General features: G+C 39.8%; 1 protein-coding gene across 1 annotated transcript in view; it reads right to left on the bottom strand.

Moving 5' to 3' along the window:
* The window catches only part of COL19A1 (collagen type XIX alpha 1 chain), a 323,156-nt gene extending 304,099 nt beyond the window's left edge, over nt 1-19,057 (bottom strand). Inside the window, 2 exon segments of the mRNA XM_032484458.1 lie at nt 7,693-7,819; nt 18,638-19,057. Coding sequence (XP_032340349.1) covers nt 7,693-7,783 — 91 coding nt within the window. The 5' untranslated portion in view covers nt 7,784-7,819; nt 18,638-19,057.
* Between the last annotated feature and the right edge of the window lie 2,387 nt (nt 19,058-21,444).

The following is a 21,444-nucleotide window of genomic DNA, read 5'->3' on the forward strand; positions in this document are numbered from 1 at the left end:
GCTTGTTGAGAGGTCTTTAGGGATGATATGACACAGGAAGATATAAATTCAGAAGCCTACCCGTTCACAATCCTAGAGGTCAAGGTTTGACTGTCTCCTAAGAGGTCTTACAGGGCAGTTTTTATTGCTTTGCTGAATTTACCAGAGTCCAAGCTCTAGCCTTTGACCCTGCAGACTTAGAAATCAGATTTTAAGAACACACAAAGCACACGTCCACTTTGGAGCAGTACGTGCCCCTCATTGGCCCTCTCCACACCCACTGGACTCCAGTCTCCTGGTCTTCCTTGTTATTTCAACCATATGTCATGCATCCCCTGGCCTCAGGACCTTGGGATGTGCTGCTTCCCCAGTGATCACATGCCTCCCCTTCTCACTGCCTTCATGTCTCTGCTTAACTGTCCCCACAGGAGGGCAGCCTTCCCTGACAACGCTATGTAATAAAACCTCCCCTCCTCCCTTCCACCACAAAGGCTTGCCAAATACAGCAAGTAAAAACACAGATACCCAATGAAATGTGAATGTCAGATAAGTAACAAAACTATTTTTAGTGTAAGTATTTCTGATGCAATGCCTGGAACATAGGCATGCGAAAATGTTTTCATTATTTATCCAGCTTCAAACTTAATTGGGTGGCCGGTACTTTATCTGGCAACCTTACTTGAAAGCTCATACTCTGAGGCCAGATATGGTGGTAGCTTGGACTAAGGAGGTGACAGGGACGATGGAAAAGGGGGATGGAGTTGACATACAGGACTTGAGATACAAGAATCAATAGGATGTGATAACGGATTGAACAGAGGCAGGAGGGAGAGTTGGCTGGTTCGGCCGACTAAAAGTTTAGTTTACTGAAATGAATCCCACTGGAGGGAGAAAAGGAGATTGGACCAGGAGTAAAGTAATCCGTGATGGAAGAGAGAAGGCTTACAAATGTTAAGTTCAAGGTGCCGTCGTATGACTGAAACATGATGCTGTGCACCAGAAATCGACACATTGTAAACTGACTATACTTCGATTAAAAGAGAAAGAGAGAAAGAAATATGGGTATGGAACTCAGAAGAGAGGTTCAGGCTGTGGAGTAAATTTGCAAATGGTTGACGTGTCCATCATATTTAAAGTCCACAGGGATGGATGGGTCACACAGGGAGTGAGGGGACATGGGAAGAGGGACAACGGCTATAGTCTGAGAAATTTCAATGTTTCTCTCTATTGTCCATTTTTCCTGATTTATTTTTTCCATTTCTTCATATCCTCAGGAGTACACATGATATATAATGGAATTATTATTACCTGTAAAATCACAGTCAAATCTGCCTAGTTCCATAGACATTCTATTTATCATTCTTTTTTTTTCCATTGAGACATAGTTGATGTATAATATTATGTTAGTTTCAGGTGGATAACACAGTGGTTCAATAGCTTTACAGATAATACTCCATTTAGAGTTATTATAAAATATTGGCTATATTCGCAGTGTTGTACAATATATTCTTATAGCTTATTTTATACATGATAGTTTGTACCTCTTAACCCCCATGCCTATATTGCCCCACCTTCCCTCTCCCCACTGGTAACCACTAGATTGTTCTTTACATCTGTGAGTCTGCTTCTTTTTTGTTATATTCACTAGTTTGTTGTATCTTTTTAGATCACATATAAGTGATATCTTACAGAGTTTGTCTTTCTCTGTCTGACTTATTTCACTTAGAATAATGCCCTCCAAGTTCATCCAGGATGCTGCAAATGGCATTATTTTATTCTTTTTTATGGCTGAGTAGTATTCCACTGTATAAATATACCACAACTTCTTTATCCAGTCATCTATCAATGGACATTTAGGTTGCTTCCATGTCTTTGGTATTGTTAATGATATTGTCACTAACACTGGGGTGCATGTATCTTTTCAAATTAGTGTTTTTGTTTTATTCAGATATATACCCAGGAGTGGGACTGCCAGGTCGTATGGTAGTTCTATTTTTAGAACGCCCATACTATTTTGTTTTGTTTTTGAGGAACCTCCATACTATTTTTGCCAGTGGCTGCACCAGCTTACATTCCCACCAGCAATGTAGGAGGGTTCCCTTTTCTCCACATCCTCGCCAGCATTTGCTACTTGTGGTTTTTTGATGAGGGCCATCTGACAGGTAGCGCTCTTGTCTTCTAACATGCATAAGGGAAAATTGTTTTCTGTTCCTTTAGTGACAAAACTCATAACACAACATTTGTCTCAAGATTAGCGGTGGGGAAGATGAACAGCAGCAATTTACCATAGACAGAGAACTAGTTTGCTTTCTTTTCATAAATGGATCAAAATAAGAGCCTTTTGATGTTTTGCACTTTTTTAAGTGCTGACAGACTTCCTGTTGACAGACCCCTTTCATTTAATTACTAGTGCCCCTCAGGATCCTGTACACTTCAGACTTTGATAATAGCTCTGATTAAATATTACAGGTTGGTAGAAATACAGTGGTTAACAAAAGTAGGTAATGAACAGTTGGACCAGAACGTAACAAAAGAAATCTGGAAAAGTCACAAAACAAGAGAAAAAAAATGGGAACCCAGCTAGTTAAAAGAGGTAATGAGCTGTCACAGAAACTTCACTGCTTATTTGTTTTTAATTTATTTTTTATTTTGGGGGTGTAATTAGGTTTAATTATTTATTTTTTAGTGGAGGTACTGGGAGTTGAACCGAGGACCTCATGCATGCTAAGCACACACTCTACAACTTAGCTGTACCCTCCATCCAATACTTATTTTTTTCATCCAAAGCTGTCCCTCTGAAGGAGAATACCTGGTTAAGAGCTATAATCTTTATTTAATAATTGTGAAGCTTTCCCTAACTTTAAAAATTCACCAGTTACAAACTACATTTGCCAGTAGTAGGGTTCTTAGATGTTACCATATTAAAAATAAGGAATTCTTCAAAACACAAAATAAATTTCTCTATCTGACAGCATATGTTCCGCCCTGAGTTTAAGAGTACAGCATGTCTGTTGGTGGGAATGTAGTTTGGTGCAGCCATTATGGAAAACAGTGTGGAGATTCCTCAAAAAACTAAAAATACATCTACCATGTATTGAGAAAGAAAAATACCATATGATATTCATCCATATGTGAAATTGAAAAAAAAAATACATCTGATGATCCAGCAATCCCACTCCTGGGCGAACTCAAAAAGATATAAGCACCCCAGTGTTCATAGCAGCACTATTTACAATAGCCAAGACATGGAAACAACCTGAATGTCCATCAACAGACAACTGAATAAAGAAGCTGTGGTATATTTATATAAAGGAATACTACTCGGCCATAAAAAAGAATAAAATAATGCCATTTTCAGCAACATGGATGGACCTGGAGATCATCATTCTAAGTGAAGTAAGCCAGAAAGAGAAAGAAAAATACCATATGATATTATTCATATGTGAAATCGAAAAAAAAAAAAGAGACACAAATGAACATATTTACAAAACAGAAACAGACTCACAGACATAGAAAACAAACTTGTGGTTACCAGGGGGAAAGGAGGTGAGAAGGGGTAAATTGGGAGTCTGAGATTTGTAGATCACAAACTACTATATATAAAATAGATAAAGAACAAATTTCTACTGCATAGCACAGGGAACTATATTCAATATCTTGTCATAACTGATAATGAAAAAAATACAAAAAGAGATATATGTATGTGTATGTGACTGAAACATTATACTGTACACCGGAAATTGACCCAGCATTGTAAACTGACCATACTTCCATTAAAAAAAAAAAGAACAACAACAAAAAAAGAGTGCAGTGTGTGTCAGTTAGTAAAAGCCAAATTTCAGAATAGTTTTTCCTTATACTCAGTAGAAAACTAGTTTAAAAGGGTGTATATTTATAGTTGGAGACCTCCATTGATAATTAATTCCATCAAGAAATTGAACCTGAAGTTTTACTATCATAAGTGAAAGAAATGACATTCAATCACGTCTCTCTTTACTAAGTCTGGCTGGTTTTGCTGCTCTTTCTTGCCCTGTTTTCTGTTTTTATTACTTTTGATGATAACTCAGTACTTTGGCTTTAGAAAAGTAGACAAAGAGGAACCTTTAATTATTTGACACATAAGCTTCTGTTATAGAGGAAAGTTTTAAGAAACGGAGTATAGCAAGTTTGAGATGGTCTGTGCAACGTGGATTCGTTCATACAACTCTCTTCCCATACGTCTTTTGACAACTAGTTGAAAAGGCCATATTCAAATTATTTATGTGCAGCCTGAAAATATGCAAATCTGCCTTATCTCATAATCACAATATAAAAGTAAAACTTATGACAGAATGTAAAATAAATAATCCTTAATAGCTTCCAGATTTTAATATTCAGAGTTATTGAATCGCCCCATATGACTCTGAATTCTGTCTCAACTGGGCCAACACTGCAAGTAATCGTTCAGCACACCACAGAGTTAAGCAAAGCAATTAAAAGACTCCATTTATCCTTCGTATATTTAGTTTTAACAGCAGACTGTTGACAACTTCTCAGAGTCCAGAGCTGAAACCCTAGCCTCTCCCCCAGATTTGCTATATTTTATTTTTAGCTGTAATCACTTCCCTCCGGTAAATGGTTAGTGACCACACGCGCAGGTCTGCACATGAGGAAACCAAAAAGGAAACCTTGCGCTGTGAATCAGATACACAAGACACAGAAGAGCCCCTGGCAGGCTGTGCCCAGCGTGTCCTGCTCTTCAGTAATCCCTCTGACAGTGCTGTGCTGACATTTTCAATGAAGGCAAATGCAACTTGAAGTCAAGCAATTTCCATGGTACGTTTAGCATGTGTTTCACCAGCACCTCCCACCAAATGGCCTGATGAAAATCAACTCTTCCTTTTTCTTCTTTATTAATTTCCCTCAGTGCTTCATGTTACATGACTGATTAGCATTCAGATTAATTTTTTTAAATTTTCTTTTTCTTTTTATTATTTTTTAATTGAAGTATAGTCAGTTTACAATGTTTTGTCAATTTCTGGTGTACAGCATTGTGTTCCAGTCATGCATGTACATACATATATTCATTTTTAGATTTTTTCATTATAGGTTACTACGAGGTTATGAATATAGTTCCCTGTGCTATATAGAAGAAAATTGTTGTTTTTCTATTTTATATTCAGTAGTTAATATCTGCAAATCTCAAGCTCCCAATTTATTCCTTCCCACCCTCTTGCCCCCCGGTAACCATGTTTGTTTTCTATGTCTGTGAGGGTTCAGATTAACTTTGAATTCACACTTGGAGGAAAATCTTTCAGAAAGATTAATTGGGTAGAGTAAATTGGGCCAGAATATATGCATTTCAGTAGTCCCATATACAATATAACCTTCAAGTGTTGAGATATCAGGGAACTCTATTCAATGGCTTGCAGTAATCTACAGTGGAAAAGAATATGAAAAAAGAATATATATATGTATGAATGAATCATTGTGCTGTACGCCAGAAACTAATACAACATTGTAAATCAACTATACTTCATTAAAAAAAAAAAAAGAATTGAATTACCAAAGCTACAAGACCAAAACATTCAGGGGAATCCCAAGAGGGGGAAGTTTCAGTTAACACCGGATGATTAAATTCTAGAGATCCGCTGTACAAAGTTGTGGACAGTACTGTGTTATACACTTAGAAATTTGTCGAGAGTAGAGTTCACATCAAATGTTTTTACCGCACACACAAAATAAAGAGTTATTAAAGGCAAAATTAATTAATCAATAAAATGGAATAAAATTAATGGAGCCTGGTAGCATATGGTGGAAGATAAACAGCTGAGAAAAAAATTTAAAAAAAAAGAAAGTTACTTGTCCCAAAGGCAAGTATTTCTCTGTTTTCCTCAAACATACTGCGTTAGGTTCACATGAAGAGCTGGTTAAAAATGTTAATTACTGAATCGCACCCCAGGTTGTCCTGCGTCAGAGAGATCTCCAGGAGTGAGACTCCAGAATCAATACCCCTGGTGAGTCTTGCTCCCACTAGAACTGGAAAACCATTTACGTAGATCCTTCAAATCATTATCTTCAGGAACACTAGCGTGTGCCTAGCAACTGCCTCATTTTCTTTTCTGACCGAAAAAGCCCTGGCCCCTCTGATTAAGTAGCAAATTGCATTACCTAGGATGTCTCTTAAAAGGGAGAGATGTAAATAAATTCAGAAGAAAAGCAACATTATCAGAATAAACTCTCTGCCCTGTGTCCTTTTTTTTTTTTTTTTAATTTACGTATGGTTGATTTACGATGTTGAGTGTTATTTTCTGGTGTATAACATAATAATTCAGTTACATATATACTCTTTTCATTTTCTTTTTCATTGTAGGTTATTACAAGGTGTTGAATACAGTTTCTTGTGCTATACAGTAGGACCTTGTTGTTAATTTTATATATAGTAGTTATTATCTGCAAATCCCATACTCCTGATTTATCCCTCCTCCCCTTTTCCCCTTGGTAACCATAAGTTTGTTTTCTTGTGTACTTCTATTTGCCATGAGTTACTCCTGATTTCTCTGAAGAAAGAGTTTTCCTCCTCCCAAAAGTATGACAGCCATAGGATGTCATTTATATAGGTGTTAGAATATTCCTACTTTCATGTCGATTATTTTATGAAATGTACCTCGTGCCAAATTAATAAAAAAAATTGTAAAGACTTACAAAACACTCTGAGAGGCTAAGATTTGTTAAATCTTTATAAAAGATTTTTTTTATTGTGTGAGTAGGCTTCAGACTCAAAAGTCTCTGCTACGGTGTGTCTATACCTGTTTTGCAAAAATTATTAAAGAAATGTTCAAAAGAGTAATCCCAGTGAGACTCATGGACTCAAAACACATCATCACACGTGACAATGGTCAGAATACGTAGTATGTGATGCTTTGCACCGAAGAGTTGAATTTTTTCTTTGCCTAGCAAATGGCTTTTCAATTTGTCCAGTTCGTAATACAAAGTCCATCTAGACCAGTGACTTACACATACTCACTATTCAAGAAAAGTTTTCCAAATTAGCCACGTAATCATTTTTAAAAATCAGAGGTGGAAGTAATTATTTCAAACTGCCTTCAGCCCTTTGGAAGTATTTATGAGGTTGATACTTTAACAACTGCAAATAAATTTTACCTATTTAGGTCAAAAAATGCTCTAGGACTGTTGATCATTTGTTCACCTCATCTGAGACTGAGACATACAAAACTGAGACATAATTAAACTACATTTCCTTCTACAGTTCCTATTCTGTTTTTCACTTTTCCATAATTAACATTAGCTCTGTCCCTGGTTAATCCTAACTGGTGATGGGTTTTCATACTTACAATTTGAATAACTTGGATAACTTACAATGTAAAGAGGGAAAGGGAGAAATATATATATATATATACATACACACAGAGATGCACACACATCTTTCTATTTGTAAATATCACTGAGAGAAAGAAAAGGCTATTTAGACTAATACAGAACACATATGAAAAAATGAGGTAACTTTAGAAAATCTTAATGTGTGATGTGAAGGTAAATGGGAGAAACAGTAAGTTATTATCTATTTTGTGCTAGTAGATTTAATCGACGACCTCTTCAACCTTAACTAGATTTACTTTCATCACTTTTAGATATAAAGACATTTACATGAACATGTATAGATGTTATTTATAAATAACATTTGGTGAGAGAACAAGGAGGTGGCCTGGATACCTGTCTTGTCCCTGACCGTCACAGAAGCGGAAGCAGGAAGCAGCAGCAGGGCTGCCCAGAGCCAGAGTTTCCAAGAGCTGCCACGTGTCATTGTGTCTCCAAACCACGTGGACCAGGGGCCACGGATCTGCAACACAGCAGGATATTTGAATTGAACTTACTGTATACAGTTCCTTTCCAGAAAATCCAGAAAATCCTCATCACCAAAGAGAACACAGTAGATTTTACATTATATATAATGACATAATTGGATATACGATTATATATGTAATTAGACATCATATAGCCATAGGTACCTGATTATGTAAGAAGGAGCTCTGAAAATATTTTCAGATTAATTCCTAATTAATTACCAATGTCCATGCAGCCTCTTATAACTTAAATTTCTCTTCCAAATTTTTTACAGCCACACAGCTTACAATGATTTGTATATATCTTTTTTTTTTTAAATCCTGGTAAAATATACATTAACAAAGTTTACCATCTTAACCATTTTTAAGCGTACAGTTCAGTGGCATTAAGTACTTTCACATCGTATAATCATCCCCACCATCCATAACTTTTCATCTTGCATCTGGACCTATTAAACAATAACTCCCCATTTCTCACCCCCCACCACCACCACCACTCCCAGCCCCTGGGAACCACCATTCCGTTTTCTGTCTCTACAAATTTGGCTACCCTAGGTAACTTGTATGTGGAATCATGCTGTATTCATCCCTTTGTGACTCTATTTCACTTAACATAATGTCCTTAAGTTTCAACCATGTTGTAGCACGTGTCAGTACTTTCTTCCTTTTTAAGGCTGAATCATATGCCACTGCATGACCAGACCACAGTTTGTTTATCCACTCCTCCACTGATGGACACTGGACGCTCCCATTTTTGGGTACCGTGAATAACGCTTCTACGCTTCTGTGAACATGAATGTACAAAAATCTGTTCAAATCCCTGATTTCAGTTCTTTTGGGTACATACCCAGAAATGGAATTGCTGGATCATATGATCATTCTACTTGCAATTTTCTGAGGAACCACTGTTTTCCACAGCAGCTGCACCGTTTTACATTCCCACCAACAATGCACAATGGTTCCGATTTCTCCCATCCTCGTCAACATTATTTTCTTTTTTTTTCTGGTTTTTTTTGGGGGGAGGGGTAAATTTGAGGTTTTTTTCTTAATAGTGGCCATCTTAATGAATGTAAGATAGTATCCCACAGTGGTCTTGATGATCATTTCCCTAAGAATTAGTGATGTTAAGCATGTTTTATTTGCTATTTCTATATCTTCTTTAGATAAATATCTATTAAAATCCTGTGCTCACTTTTTAATGTGGTTGTTTGTTCCGGTTTTGTTGTGTTGTAGGAGTTCTTTACATATTTCGATATTAACCCCTTATCAGACAGAATGATTTACAAATATTTTCTTCCACGTTGTGGGTTGCTGTTTCACTCTGTTAATTGTGTCCTTTGCTGCACAGAAGTTTTTATTTTTTTATTTCTTTGTAGTCCAATTCATCTATTTTTTTCTTTTGGTGTCTATTCTTTTGGTGTCATATACAATGATTTATATTTTTGAAATATATTATTTCACAATTCTATTTTCTCTTCTGAATAGTAGTGTTATATATTTGGGCTTCACTAATATTGTTACATTTTCTATAAACTTAACTATATTATTACTGCATTGAAGAGTCCCTGCTACTGGAGTGATTACTGCACATGTGAAAAGTATTCTTTTTCTATTTAAGGAAAAAAATGGATATATGCAGTGCCTACCCCATCTGAGCCTGTCATTGGCATCATTATTAACATGAATGTGTTCCCTCCCATAATTGTTTGTCTGTCTGAATGGAGATGCCTACTTTGGAGCTGTTACAATGAACGACTTAGTAAATATCATCCCTGCAATGGAAATCTGAAACATTACTTAAATTAATTTTTATATTGAAGTAACTAACATGGAAACAAATTGCAAGTAAAAATTTGCTCTCTTAATGTATTCAGCAACTACAACATTATTAGAATAGCTATTGTAAGAGTTTATATACAAATAATATTATATCATTTTTGCCATAACTCAAAGTGTTTTCAAGTCAAATATAAAATAATGCATCATACCAATGCCTAGATGTTGTCAATGTTCCAACTCTTTGGAAAAAAACTAAAGACACCATCTTTGATATTCTGCATGTGCCAAATACTCTAAGATCAGCATTTTAAAATTAATTCAAGATTTAGATATTTCTGGATGAATAGCTAGAAGCAGTAATTGCAATATTAAAACCATATGTGGTTCTAAATATCAAACAGCTGGTTTTACGCCTTGTTTCTTTTGAACACTCTCATCGAGCTATCGTTGCAATCCTCATATGACTTTGCAAACTTTGTTTTCAAGTCAGTTGGTAGCTGTTAAAGCAACTCATTCTATTTCAAATAAGTGAACTCACAAATATTGATCTAACTTTCAGAGAGATCCTTGATTGTTTGCATTTTTAAGCAAAGTGATTTTTATTAGTTGACAAATTTCAGGGTAGTCTAGTGGTTAAAACTTCGTGTCTGGGTTCTGCCATTCACGAACAAGTTAAATAATTTCACTGAGCCTTCATTTATTCATCTGAAAGCTGGTATAAATTATTTAATACCTGGAAAGAATATGGTACAGGGCCTTGAACATAGTAAGTGTGCAGAAAGGTCCCTGCTATTATAATTGTTTGCTCCACATATTCATAAATAACAATTAGTAAAAATCTTTGATTGTATTTATCTATTCAACCTGAGATTGATATTGATATTGGAACAAAGGAGAAATGCCAAAGCATCCCAAACAGTTTCTGTTGTTTGAAGCTTTGGTCTCTGTTTTGGCAACAAAGAACCAGAGGGCTATACAGCTGTGAGCATGAGAGTTCAATCCTGCAGTCTCCCCTCTATTTCTTTGAGTCACTTAGAGGATTACAGAACTTAACTTCAACCTCATGTATTCAAAATGCTTGAAGACTAGATGTTTTAGTTAGTTGACAAAATACTCTAGTTACTAAAGAATTCCACCACTCTGCTGAAATGTCTCTGGCCAAGCTCAGCAAGAACTTGGAAGAAGAGTCAATCTTTTTCTCTCCACATTGAATTCAACTCTTGGAGGCATGTCCAGCAGCTGATCACTCCCTCCTTCTTGACACCCTCACTCTCATTGGCCTTCCTGCCCTCACACTCTCTGGTATTTCCTTCTAAAGTCCCCTTGTCAGAACGTTTTTCTACCTGATTTCTTAATATTGGTATCTATGGGCCCTCCTCTCCTATCCCATTATAATGTCTCCTTAGGTAATCCTACCAGTGCTCCTGGCTTTAAGTAGTATCTGTCAGATGATGGATCTAAAAAGTACATCCTCTCTGAACTTCAGACTTTGCATTCAGCTGCCTACTCACTACACCCTGTTAGCGGTCACACAGACATGTACATCTTAATACAAATTAAATGCTTGTTTTTCACCCACAACTTGACTCTCATGCTCTTCCCAGTCTCAATAACTAGCACCCATCAAAGTGCTCAAACTAAATACCTAAGCAACACATTGATTCTTCTGCCTTGTGCATCACCATCTCCTAAATCCAAACTATCAACAAGTCACATCAGTGTCACCCCGAACATATCTCAAACCCACCTATTGCTCTCCACTCCTCGGCCACTATCCTAGGTCAGGTTGCCCTGGTGTAGACTCTTCAACAGTTTCCTAACTGACTTCCCCACCCATCATTGGCTCCTGACCAACCCCACTCTATAGCACTAGAGAGCTTTCCTCAGAATCAGAGTTGGATCTTGTCACTTCACTGTTTCAAACCCTTTACTGGTTTCCCATTGCACTTCGTATGGAACCCAGAAGTCTTTGTATAGCCTAGGAACCCCTAATAAACTGGCCCCTGCCCACCTGGGCAGTCTCATTTGGTTCTTTTCACTGATGTCCTAGTCTTCGAAGCACCTGACTCTTCCCCACCCTTCAGGGCTTTTGTGCGTGTTGTTTCCACATCCAGCAACATGCTGCATCCTGTTCACCCTGCATCTTTCAAATTTAATGCTACTTCGTGGACGAGCCCTCCCCTGACCGGTGAGTGTCCTGGCCCCGTTATTCTCTAGCTCAGACTATTCTGTCTGCACACATAAGTTTACTGCCCTCACTCAAATCTAAGCTCCTTGAGGGCAGGGACTGTAAGTCTTGTCCATCACTGTATCCTGGGTGTCTGGCTTAGTACCTGGAAAAACAGGGATGCAATAAACATTCTTTGAATTAAAAAGTAAGAAACAGCCAATGTTTAGATCATGAGATACAGTAAATTATATTTGAATCTGTAGTGACAATAATTTAATCTTATTTTGTAATTCTTCAGGCATTCCAGAATCTTATTATATTTCAAGAGTCATTATAATGGACATCCTTCCTCTTTGTAACTTTCTAAAATGTGTTACTATTAGAGGTTCCGATCTTGATTAGAGATGTACTCCACTCAGCCAGGAACATTTGAAAAACCTATCAAGGTCTCAAAATAAAACATTGTGTATGTTATACACACACACACACACACACACACACACACCCCTTTTCCACATCTTTAACTCTGCTGTAGGAAACTGCGGGGTCAACGCCAACAAAACTATCATGGGCAGAACTTCCCTTGGGGACTTTCTGGACTCTCCCCCAGATGCTATTCACTGTCCCCAGACACCTGCTGTCCTTGACCCACTTCCAGTGTCCTCTCTCGATTTCTCAATTTTATGCTTTGTCCATCATCAAAAAATCTCCTTCTTCATCAGAACTGGCCTGTTTTCTATCCTGTGTCCTCAGATCCTGCTAGGTGACTATCAAGGCCATTTTAGAATTGAATTCAAGTCAATGTCATCACAGGTTAATGTGTTCTTCTTCCCAGGTAAGACTTCAACACAGACCTTCAATACTTTCCCAATGGAGGGACTCGTGCAGAGTCTCGGGATAATATATGTGGGTGGGGGGTTCTCAGGGCCCCCAAATCACTTTTTTCCCTCAACTTGTACAAAGATGGCCCATGATAGATTTTAAGAAGGATATGGAGAATACTGGTCTCACTTTCTGAGGCAGAATTCTGATAGATGGCATTTTATTTAATACTTATAGGAAGTTGAGAGGCAGGTGTGGCTGCCTGAACATTAGCAAGAGATCCACATTCCATACGCCTAAAGGTTAAAACTAATGGTAATGAAATCGATATGCGTTTCCTCCGTTTATCTTGGTAAATCTACTTTCACAAAGACCTAAAAGCCAAGGTCAAGTTTACAATTGAACAGAACAGATAGCAAGGGCCCTGGAAAACCTTAATCCTTCATTCCTGTGACTGGATGAGGTCCTACTATGTGCCACTAGGGACACCGGAGTTGTTGGGAATATCGCTGTGAGCCAGTCGCTGGTATCACTCTGGGTTTTTTCTTATTTACAACATGTTTTTTTTAATTTGATAAGCATCGCCATATTTTCTCATGATTGATACAATTTAAAAATAAGCTTGTGCGTTCACATAGATTTTTTTTAAATGTAGCATCTTGTGGGGAGGGTATAGTTCAGTGGTAGAGTGTGTGCTTAGCATGTATGAGGTCCTGGGTTCAACCTCAGTACCTAAGTTTAAAAATAATAAAATAAGATTAAAAATAATATAAAATGTAGCATTTGAATTACAAATGATTAGCAGAATCCATTACTTCATAGTACATCGTCATCTGTACAAACTTCATTTAATTGAGTACCTAGGCAAAAGTAGGCTGGTGTTTGATGCGAAGGTATATTAAAATCAAAATCAAAAATAAAGATTGAGAAGAAACAAACATGTCCATTATCTTTGAGAGATCAGCACTAGGAAGCAAAGGAAAACAGAAGACGTAGATCGAAGGATGGAATGGGGGCTTGCTAGATACGATGGTCAGGGCTCACTCAAAGGAAAGCAAACAAAATCTGCCTGCAGAATAATTTTACCGTCATGCCGTCTAACAGTTTATAATGCTCATTTTGCAGCTTTGAAATCTTGTATTAGGTAAAGAGTCAGAGAATTTGATCTCATATCAAAATCAAAAATAACATGGAAAAGGCAAGTGAAAGGAGAAAAAGAGGAGAAGATAGAAGGCAATATCGATTCACTTTAAGGAGGCTGTTAAATGAACAACCCAAAACTTTGACTTAAAAAAGTAGGCTTGACTTGTTAAATGGCTGAGAGAACGTATGTTTTCAGAGCACTCATTATAAAGAAATGCTGTGGGTACAATGACCTACTGTATAGCACAGGGAACTATAGTCAATTTCCTGTAATAACATAATGGAAAAGAATCTGAAAAGAAAAAATATATATGTATGTTTATGTATAACTGAATCACTCTGCTGTACACCTGGAACTAACATTGTAAATCGACTACACTTCAATCAATTTTTTAAGGTCAAAAAATAAAATTAAATTGATGCATTAAATATATTTTTAAAAAAATAAACGCTGTGTGAGTGGGTAGAGGCTTGATTTTTAAATCAAACCTTCTTGACTCCCCTCCAATATGCCCCTCCCTAACTCCACCAAGAGACTCTGGCCATCCTGCTATGAAGCGACCCATCTCGTAAGTAAAAACAACAGGTGTGACACACCTGTTTTTTTACCGATCTTTAGAATCTATCTTTAGTGAAGCTATAGTAGAGTCTATGAACTATTGGAGAAAATCAACTGGAAAGTCACTCCTATACAGTTAAAAAGCCAAGCCAACAATAGAACAAGAAACCCTCAAGACCTTAGGACTAGACATAGCCTTATTTCACAGTTTTGCCATCAACCATAGTGATGTATCTGAGGTTAGTCTGCAGAAGTCTTTTGCAGCTTGGGCGATGTTTCTGCCCTTGTTAGAGTCTACAGAAACCTCTTGATTTTTTTTCCCCTTCTCTTCTTCTTTTTTAAATTACTGTTTGACTGCACGTACACATTATATTTCACGTAAATACATATATACTTCCTGATTTTTACATTTCACTTACAGGCATCATCTTTAGGATCCCAAATCCCATCTAGGAACCCAAATCAGAAATTTCAAAATCGTCTCGAAATCATTCGTCATCCCCCACGTCAAACCTCTATCCTCTACCTTTAAAACGTTTTTTAAAACCATACCAGCTTCCTCATTCTCACAAAAGCTGCCCAAGTTCATGTCCTCACCATTTCTAACCTGGAAAAATGCGATAGACTCCAACAGCCTCCTCTCCTCCAGGCCTGTTCCGTGTAGTTCCATCTCCCTCCCGCCCAAGAACTCAATTTCCAAAGCAAAGACCTAATGGCTTTCGTGTTCTGCTTTATCAAAATCTCCTGCTGCTCCTCATGCCCACGCCTAAGGGAGGCGCTCGAGGCTGTGTTATGTGGGGCTTCAACCCATCTGACCAGGCTCCTGTCCCACAACCTCCTTCCAAACAAACTACTCCATCACACTCCTCCCAATTCCCCAGTTCCCCAACCATGCCAGGCTTCTGCACAGGCTGTTGGGATGTTCTTCTAGTTCTCTCTCCATCTGCTGGACATTGACCCTGCCTTCCACATGTTCAATGCCGTGTCCTCTATGAAGTCTGCAGACCTCATCGTGGGGTTCATTACTCACTGCCTCACCATCCCCCAGAGCTCGGCTCAGTCTGTACCGCACAGTAGTAACTCGTGCGCATTCTGTCTCCTCTGTACTGAACATCGTATCTTAATGTTTGCATTTTGTTTAAACTTGGCATTTAGTTGGTACTCATTTGATCAATTTGTAGGAGGCATATAGCCTAAGGCAATACATTTACCAAAAAACAAATGAAAGGTTGAAACCAAGTAATAAATCAAGATATGGAATTAATATTTACCACAAGATATGAATGAACTGAAGAGTTACACAGAAATATAGGGAAATATAATAAAAGACTGGTCAATGAACATAATTTCAGTTATTTAGTGAGACCAAAAAAAAAATACTATTGAACTTTACAGAAAACATCCTCACTGGTTCTTTTTTTTTTTTTTTAAGATCCTTTGCATTATCTTTTTATTTTTCAATTGAAGTATAATCACTTTACAATGTAGTGTCAATTTCTGGTGTACAGCATAATGTTTCAAGATTATACATACACATACATATATTGCTTTTCACATTCTTTTTCTTTATAGGTTCCTACAAAATAATATAGTTCCCTGTGCTCTACAGAAGGACTTGTATATATCACTGGTTCTTAATGTTTATCCTTCTCTAAAAGTGATGAACTCTGAAACATTTTTCCTAGTAGTTTTCCTATCTCTGCAAAACCAGTGGCAACTTCCCAGGGGGTCGATAGCTCATGTTCCCTTGAGCTTAACCAACTCTCTCCACCGTGAAAAGACTTCTTTGTTTTATTGACTCGCTCCTCTGAACTATAGTTGTCAGTATCAACATCTTTGATACTGTTCTCAATTGCAACCGTCAGGACTGACCTCTATTTTGTCAGATTTTATTTCTCTAGCTCTATTTCCACAGATATTTCTAGATAAATGACCCAATGCCACTTCAAATTTTAAATTAATAGATATAAATATATATATATATTTTTTTTTTCCTAATCCATTCACTTTTCCTCCTGTTTCTGTTTGAAAGACTCTACTAGCTTTCTGATCTAATAATCTTGCCATCTCAGGATTATCTTTAATTTTTCTCAAAGAGAGGGACCAGAGACGCTCTGGGCTTTACAACCTCTGCATGGATAAGACAGGCCTATTATGCCACTTTATTTTTAAAATTCCACTCTTGCATTTTCCATCTTTATATCAGTTTCCAAATATGCCACTTCTTTACCTGATGATCTCGCAAAATCACCTGCAAAATGATAACCTACAAAATCACACCCTAAAGAGTCCCTTGGTCCTCAGTGTCTCCTCTCTGATACTGACTTGGCAGGGGCATCTCCAGTTTCACCCCAGTTGGATTCTCAGTCTTACTGGCACATGACAGCTCACCCTCACCTCTAAGCCTTCACACATGCCATTCCTTCTGGCTGGAATGCCCCCTCCTGCTCTATTCTGCTAAGCCTCCTTCTTCTCTGCCTCTTTAGCATACACATCCTCCACATGGCTCGCCTCAAGTCATCCAACTCCAGAGTCCTCCATTCTATTTTTTTCCAGCATCCTCCCACCCCAGGTTATACATTAGCATCTCTCCAGCTCTGCTGGTTTGTATTAATGCTAATTTTTCATTCCACGCTTGAATTTGTATTTAGGATGCCAACTGGCCATACAACCATGGTTTCTATCTCCACATCTTCTCCTGCCTTTTAAACACCCATTCGGTGTACCCACCAGGCATCTCTGCCTGCTGGGGGGGAAGAAGTAAATAAAAGAACTAAAATTGCAGCAGGAGAGATTAAAATGAAGGCCCAGAAAGTAAATGGGAATTTTCCATTACTGGCAAATGCCATGGGCTTCCATCTGTTTTAGGTGGTTTCCTTGGACGCCGATGATTCAGGTACAGAGACAATCATCACATTTGGTTTTCTGTTCTCTTTTTGCTCTTTCTCTGACCTTTTCTTACCAGGTTCGGGCTCAGTCCCCTGGTCTACTGCCCGCCTCCTCCCTCCTTTCCCAGGAAAGCCCACTCAGACTCGGACCAGCTGGAAAGCTCAGCTGGACAACACCTCAGGAAAGGCCCTGCCTGTCACTTTCTACATTTTCTATCCCCTCGAGGGAGAGAATGAACTTTCCACCCGTGGGGGTCACTTTTTGCCCCATCTGAAAACCTAAACATTTCAGCTCCTGCTCTGCAGGCACATATCAAAGATCCTTGCTTAGAAAGGGCCCTACAGTTTTCTCCCCAAGGACCAGCAAGGAGATGCTGAAAGACCCCTGAAAGACGGGGCAGGACCCTGTGGGGCCTTCCAGGGACAGACCCCCTCCCCCATGGCCTCTGCTGTAGCGTGTCTCTCAAGTAACCAGGTAACAGTGGCTCATGCATATTTCTTGAGTTTTTCAGATGCTTAAAACCACCGCCAAATGGAAGTAATTAACAACTTGATGATTGTGACCGCTTGAACCCCAGACCATCTGGCCCTAGGGGCTGATAATGTTGACCACCCCATTACCTCCACATTAACCAGAGAATCCCGAACAAGCTGGTCACGCACCCTGCGACCCCCCATCTCTCATCTGGCTTTTAAACATGCTTTGCCAAAACCCCTTTGGGGAGTTCTGGGTTTTCTTGGGCATGACACCCCTACTCCCACCCCCCTTCTCCTTCCTCAGCCCTGCAAAAAAACCTTTCTCTGCTCTAAACACCAACATTTTGGGGTTTTTTTTTTTTTTTTTACCGCATTGTGCATGGAGCACACAAACTTGCCTTGGGTAACAGTGTCACTCAGTTCAGCAGTTTTTTTTAAATCCCTGAAAGAATGACTCTGGTGCTTGGGGCAGAAGAAGATGCACCATTGCTGTCGCCCTTTCTTTTCTTTCTTTCTTTTTTTTTTTTTTTCTTTGTGCGTGGGTGGGAGGGGGCTGTTGGAGAGGTTTTATCTGATCCGCGCCATTATCTGCAGATACAAACTGCCCACCCGGATGGTCCTCCCACCTTGTTTTGTCCTCCAACTACTCCTCCAGCAGAAGATGGAACCAAGTAGTCTTGGAATTGGGGATGGGTTGTGGGGAGGCAGCACAGTTATTTCCTTGACCCCCATTTCCCAGCCTCAAGCAGGAGCTCAGATCACTGGCTGCTACATTTTCTGGATGGTTCCAGTAAAACTCCACGCATTTTCAGGATTCTGAGTCCTGCTCTTCTCCACCCCCAGTCCACTGTGCCCTGAAGCTGGCCGGCCACGTGTCCTGGACCCCCGCTCCTCCCCACCCTCTGCCACTCCGCGTCTCTGTGCCTCTAGGGGCTCCTGGAACCTGGCCGGTCCACCCGCTGGTCTGCCCACTGACTCGCCTGCTTGCTGCGTTCCTCGGTCGCCGATGTAGAGCAGCTCTGGCTTTGGGATGAGCCAGCGAGCCTGCGGTGGCGGCGGGCTGGGTTCCGGGCCAACAAACTTCTTCGGGACCCTCCAGCGGGCGCCCCGGCGGGCGGCCCGCCTCCTCCCCGCGCCCTCGGAGGCGGATCCCGGCAGCGGAGGCAGCGGCTGGGACGGTGGGGGCGCCTGGGCGCAGGGCCGGGGCCGAGGAGGCCGAGTCCTGGGACCCCCGCCTGCGCCCGCGCCCCGGGGAGCCGCACTCGGAGAAGCAGCCGCGGGTCGGAGCCGGTAACCCGGCGGGGAGGAGGCACGGCAGCCCCGCGCCCCCCTGTTTATGTCCCTTAACTGTCTCCTCGCTACCAGGGGAGGGGAGCGTCTCTAGACCGAGACAAAAAAAAAAAAAAAATCGAGCGGCACGAATGTATATTGAGTTTATTTGTTTTGTGCCTTTAACCTCATAGATTTTTGTTTTCCTTCTGTATTGGTGTCTGTTCACAGCGGCATCAGCAGGGCTCCTGGTTCCGCCTTACAAACACGCAGTCCAGCCAAATCACCTAGAACTAAAGTATGTAGCCCGCAGCCTGCCTTCCGTGAACCCGGCCACACAAACCACAATCTGTGTAGCCTGCAAAGTGGCCAGATCGTGCCACCCGTTGGGGGCCCCGCCGTTGCGCACGCTCTCCATGGGAATGCAGAATTGCAGGTGTGCGCTGTTCAGCCACCCAGACCCAGCTCCGCGCGCAGCACTGTTTTCACGTTTTCTCGCCAAGCAGATGCACGCCGAGGACGAGAAAAGCGAGCGGGTGACCCAGGGCTGGCCTGCGTGCGGGAGGGAGGGGGGAGGCCGGGTGGCCGCGCCGCGCAGCTTACCTTGACCGCGACCGCGAGCGCGCGCCTGGCCCCCCGGAGGCGCAGTGGAGTCCGGGCAGGGCTGCCGTACCGCCGGGACTGAGCGCCCTGCGAGTGGGGAAGGGGAACGCATCCCTGCCCTTATTAGTCTCTCCCGTGTGACCCTCCCACTCGGCGGGGACGGAGGACTCCGCCAGACAGGACTCCGCCAACTCGTGCCCAGGTTTTCCTTAATTACAGCCCTGTCGCCTGGGAGCCACGAAGAATGCCTTTCAGGTTTCTGTTTTATTAGCGGTTTCACAGATAGGATGACGGATGGATGCAAGTGCCTACAGTGTCTCACTTCGGTTAGGAAGTGTCTTCAAAGTATGGCATGTGGCGTCCAGTCACAAGTAGATCATTAGTTTTTTTGTTTTTTTTTTAACACTTGAGCTAAAAGGGAAAATCATTTATGTTTCAGTTTTTACTTTTATTTCTATTTCTATAAAGTTCATCAAAGAGAGCCTGCCGGATTCTGATCATGTGCGTGGATACAGGGTGGTGGGACATGGTTTGTCTCAGAGTCCACAAAAGTATTATGTGATTTTAAATATTGTATCTTTCTGTGAATTGAAACTGCAGATCCTGGGTTTTGATCTGGGAGTCTTTGGGACTCCTTGGAACATGTGAAGGTGACACTTTTCTGCAGATCAGTGTAGGTGTATGTGCGTATGTGTAGGTAGACAGATTATATATAGTAGGTATGTATGTATATTTGTAATACATATTGTGTGTGTGTATATATATATATATATATATATATATATGTATATATATTTGAAAGAAAAGTGAAACCATTATAGAATTCAGGCATTAAAAAACAGACAAATTGGTTTAATGCTCAGTATTGGCACAGTTGGAGATAAATAAGAATAAATTATACTATTTATCACTAACAGTTAAAATCATTAAGATAAGAGTCATCTTAAACCATAGAAATAGGGTTCACAAATGGTCTGGGCTCACAGATCAGGAAATAAAGAAAATTAGGCTGGTAAAAATCAAAATGTTAAAAAAAATTTAGAAGATAGCTGTTTCCACTTCATGGAAGTGAAACTCCTAAAGAGTCAACGAGAAGTGGTTTTTAAACCTGTCTTTCAGCGTGATCAAAATCCCTGCAGTTTCAGAGTCTTGCAACCATGGTGATGCAAACCAAGTTTCTATGTCAGGACTTAAAACCTCCTGGTGTGTTTTCTTCTCCTGTGATTTTCATCACTGGTTTTTGGTTCACTGTGGAAAGAGGCCAAGGAAGGAGGATGTCACACGAGTCACACCGCTCAGATGGCTATTCGGAAAACACGGTTCACAAACCTGCATCAGACTTGTGCCGATCTTTCTCTGATTTTTTAAATAGTATTACCCTGATCTGAATCTTTTTTTCTCTCACTAAGCAATTGTACTTTATCTTTTAATTGCTAGTGAGTTGAAGTAAAAGCATCCAGGCTTTATTTCTCTTAGAGATTATTAACTTTACATTTATATTTAATTAGTACTATTTAAAGGAAGACTTTAAAACTACTTAACAGGAAGCTGGACATTTTGCCTCTAATGTGTGTTTTAATACAATTAAATCAACTTCATCTTACATGATTTGCTTATACATTTTAATAATCTCATAATCTTTCAGAGGTTTTCGAACTAACCAAATACTTTTACATTTTTGTTTCTGTCTTGAATTGCTCCTTTTCCTACTCAGTGTTAAACTAACCAAGAGTTCAGAAGAAAGTGAGAAATGAACAAATAAAATTAAAAAGTATTCATGTCTGTGCTTATTTTGTTCCTAGATAACGCCAGCATCCTCAGATCAATAAATAAAATACTCCTGTGTTCTTCTTTCAGAAAAGTGTTCGAATCTGGGCTGGTTTCATGATCACAGACTGTCGAATCCCGAGG

This window comes from Camelus ferus, chromosome 8 (genome assembly GCF_009834535.1).
Source record: "Camelus ferus isolate YT-003-E chromosome 8, BCGSAC_Cfer_1.0, whole genome shotgun sequence".
NCBI lineage: Eukaryota > Metazoa > Chordata > Mammalia > Artiodactyla > Camelidae > Camelus > Camelus ferus.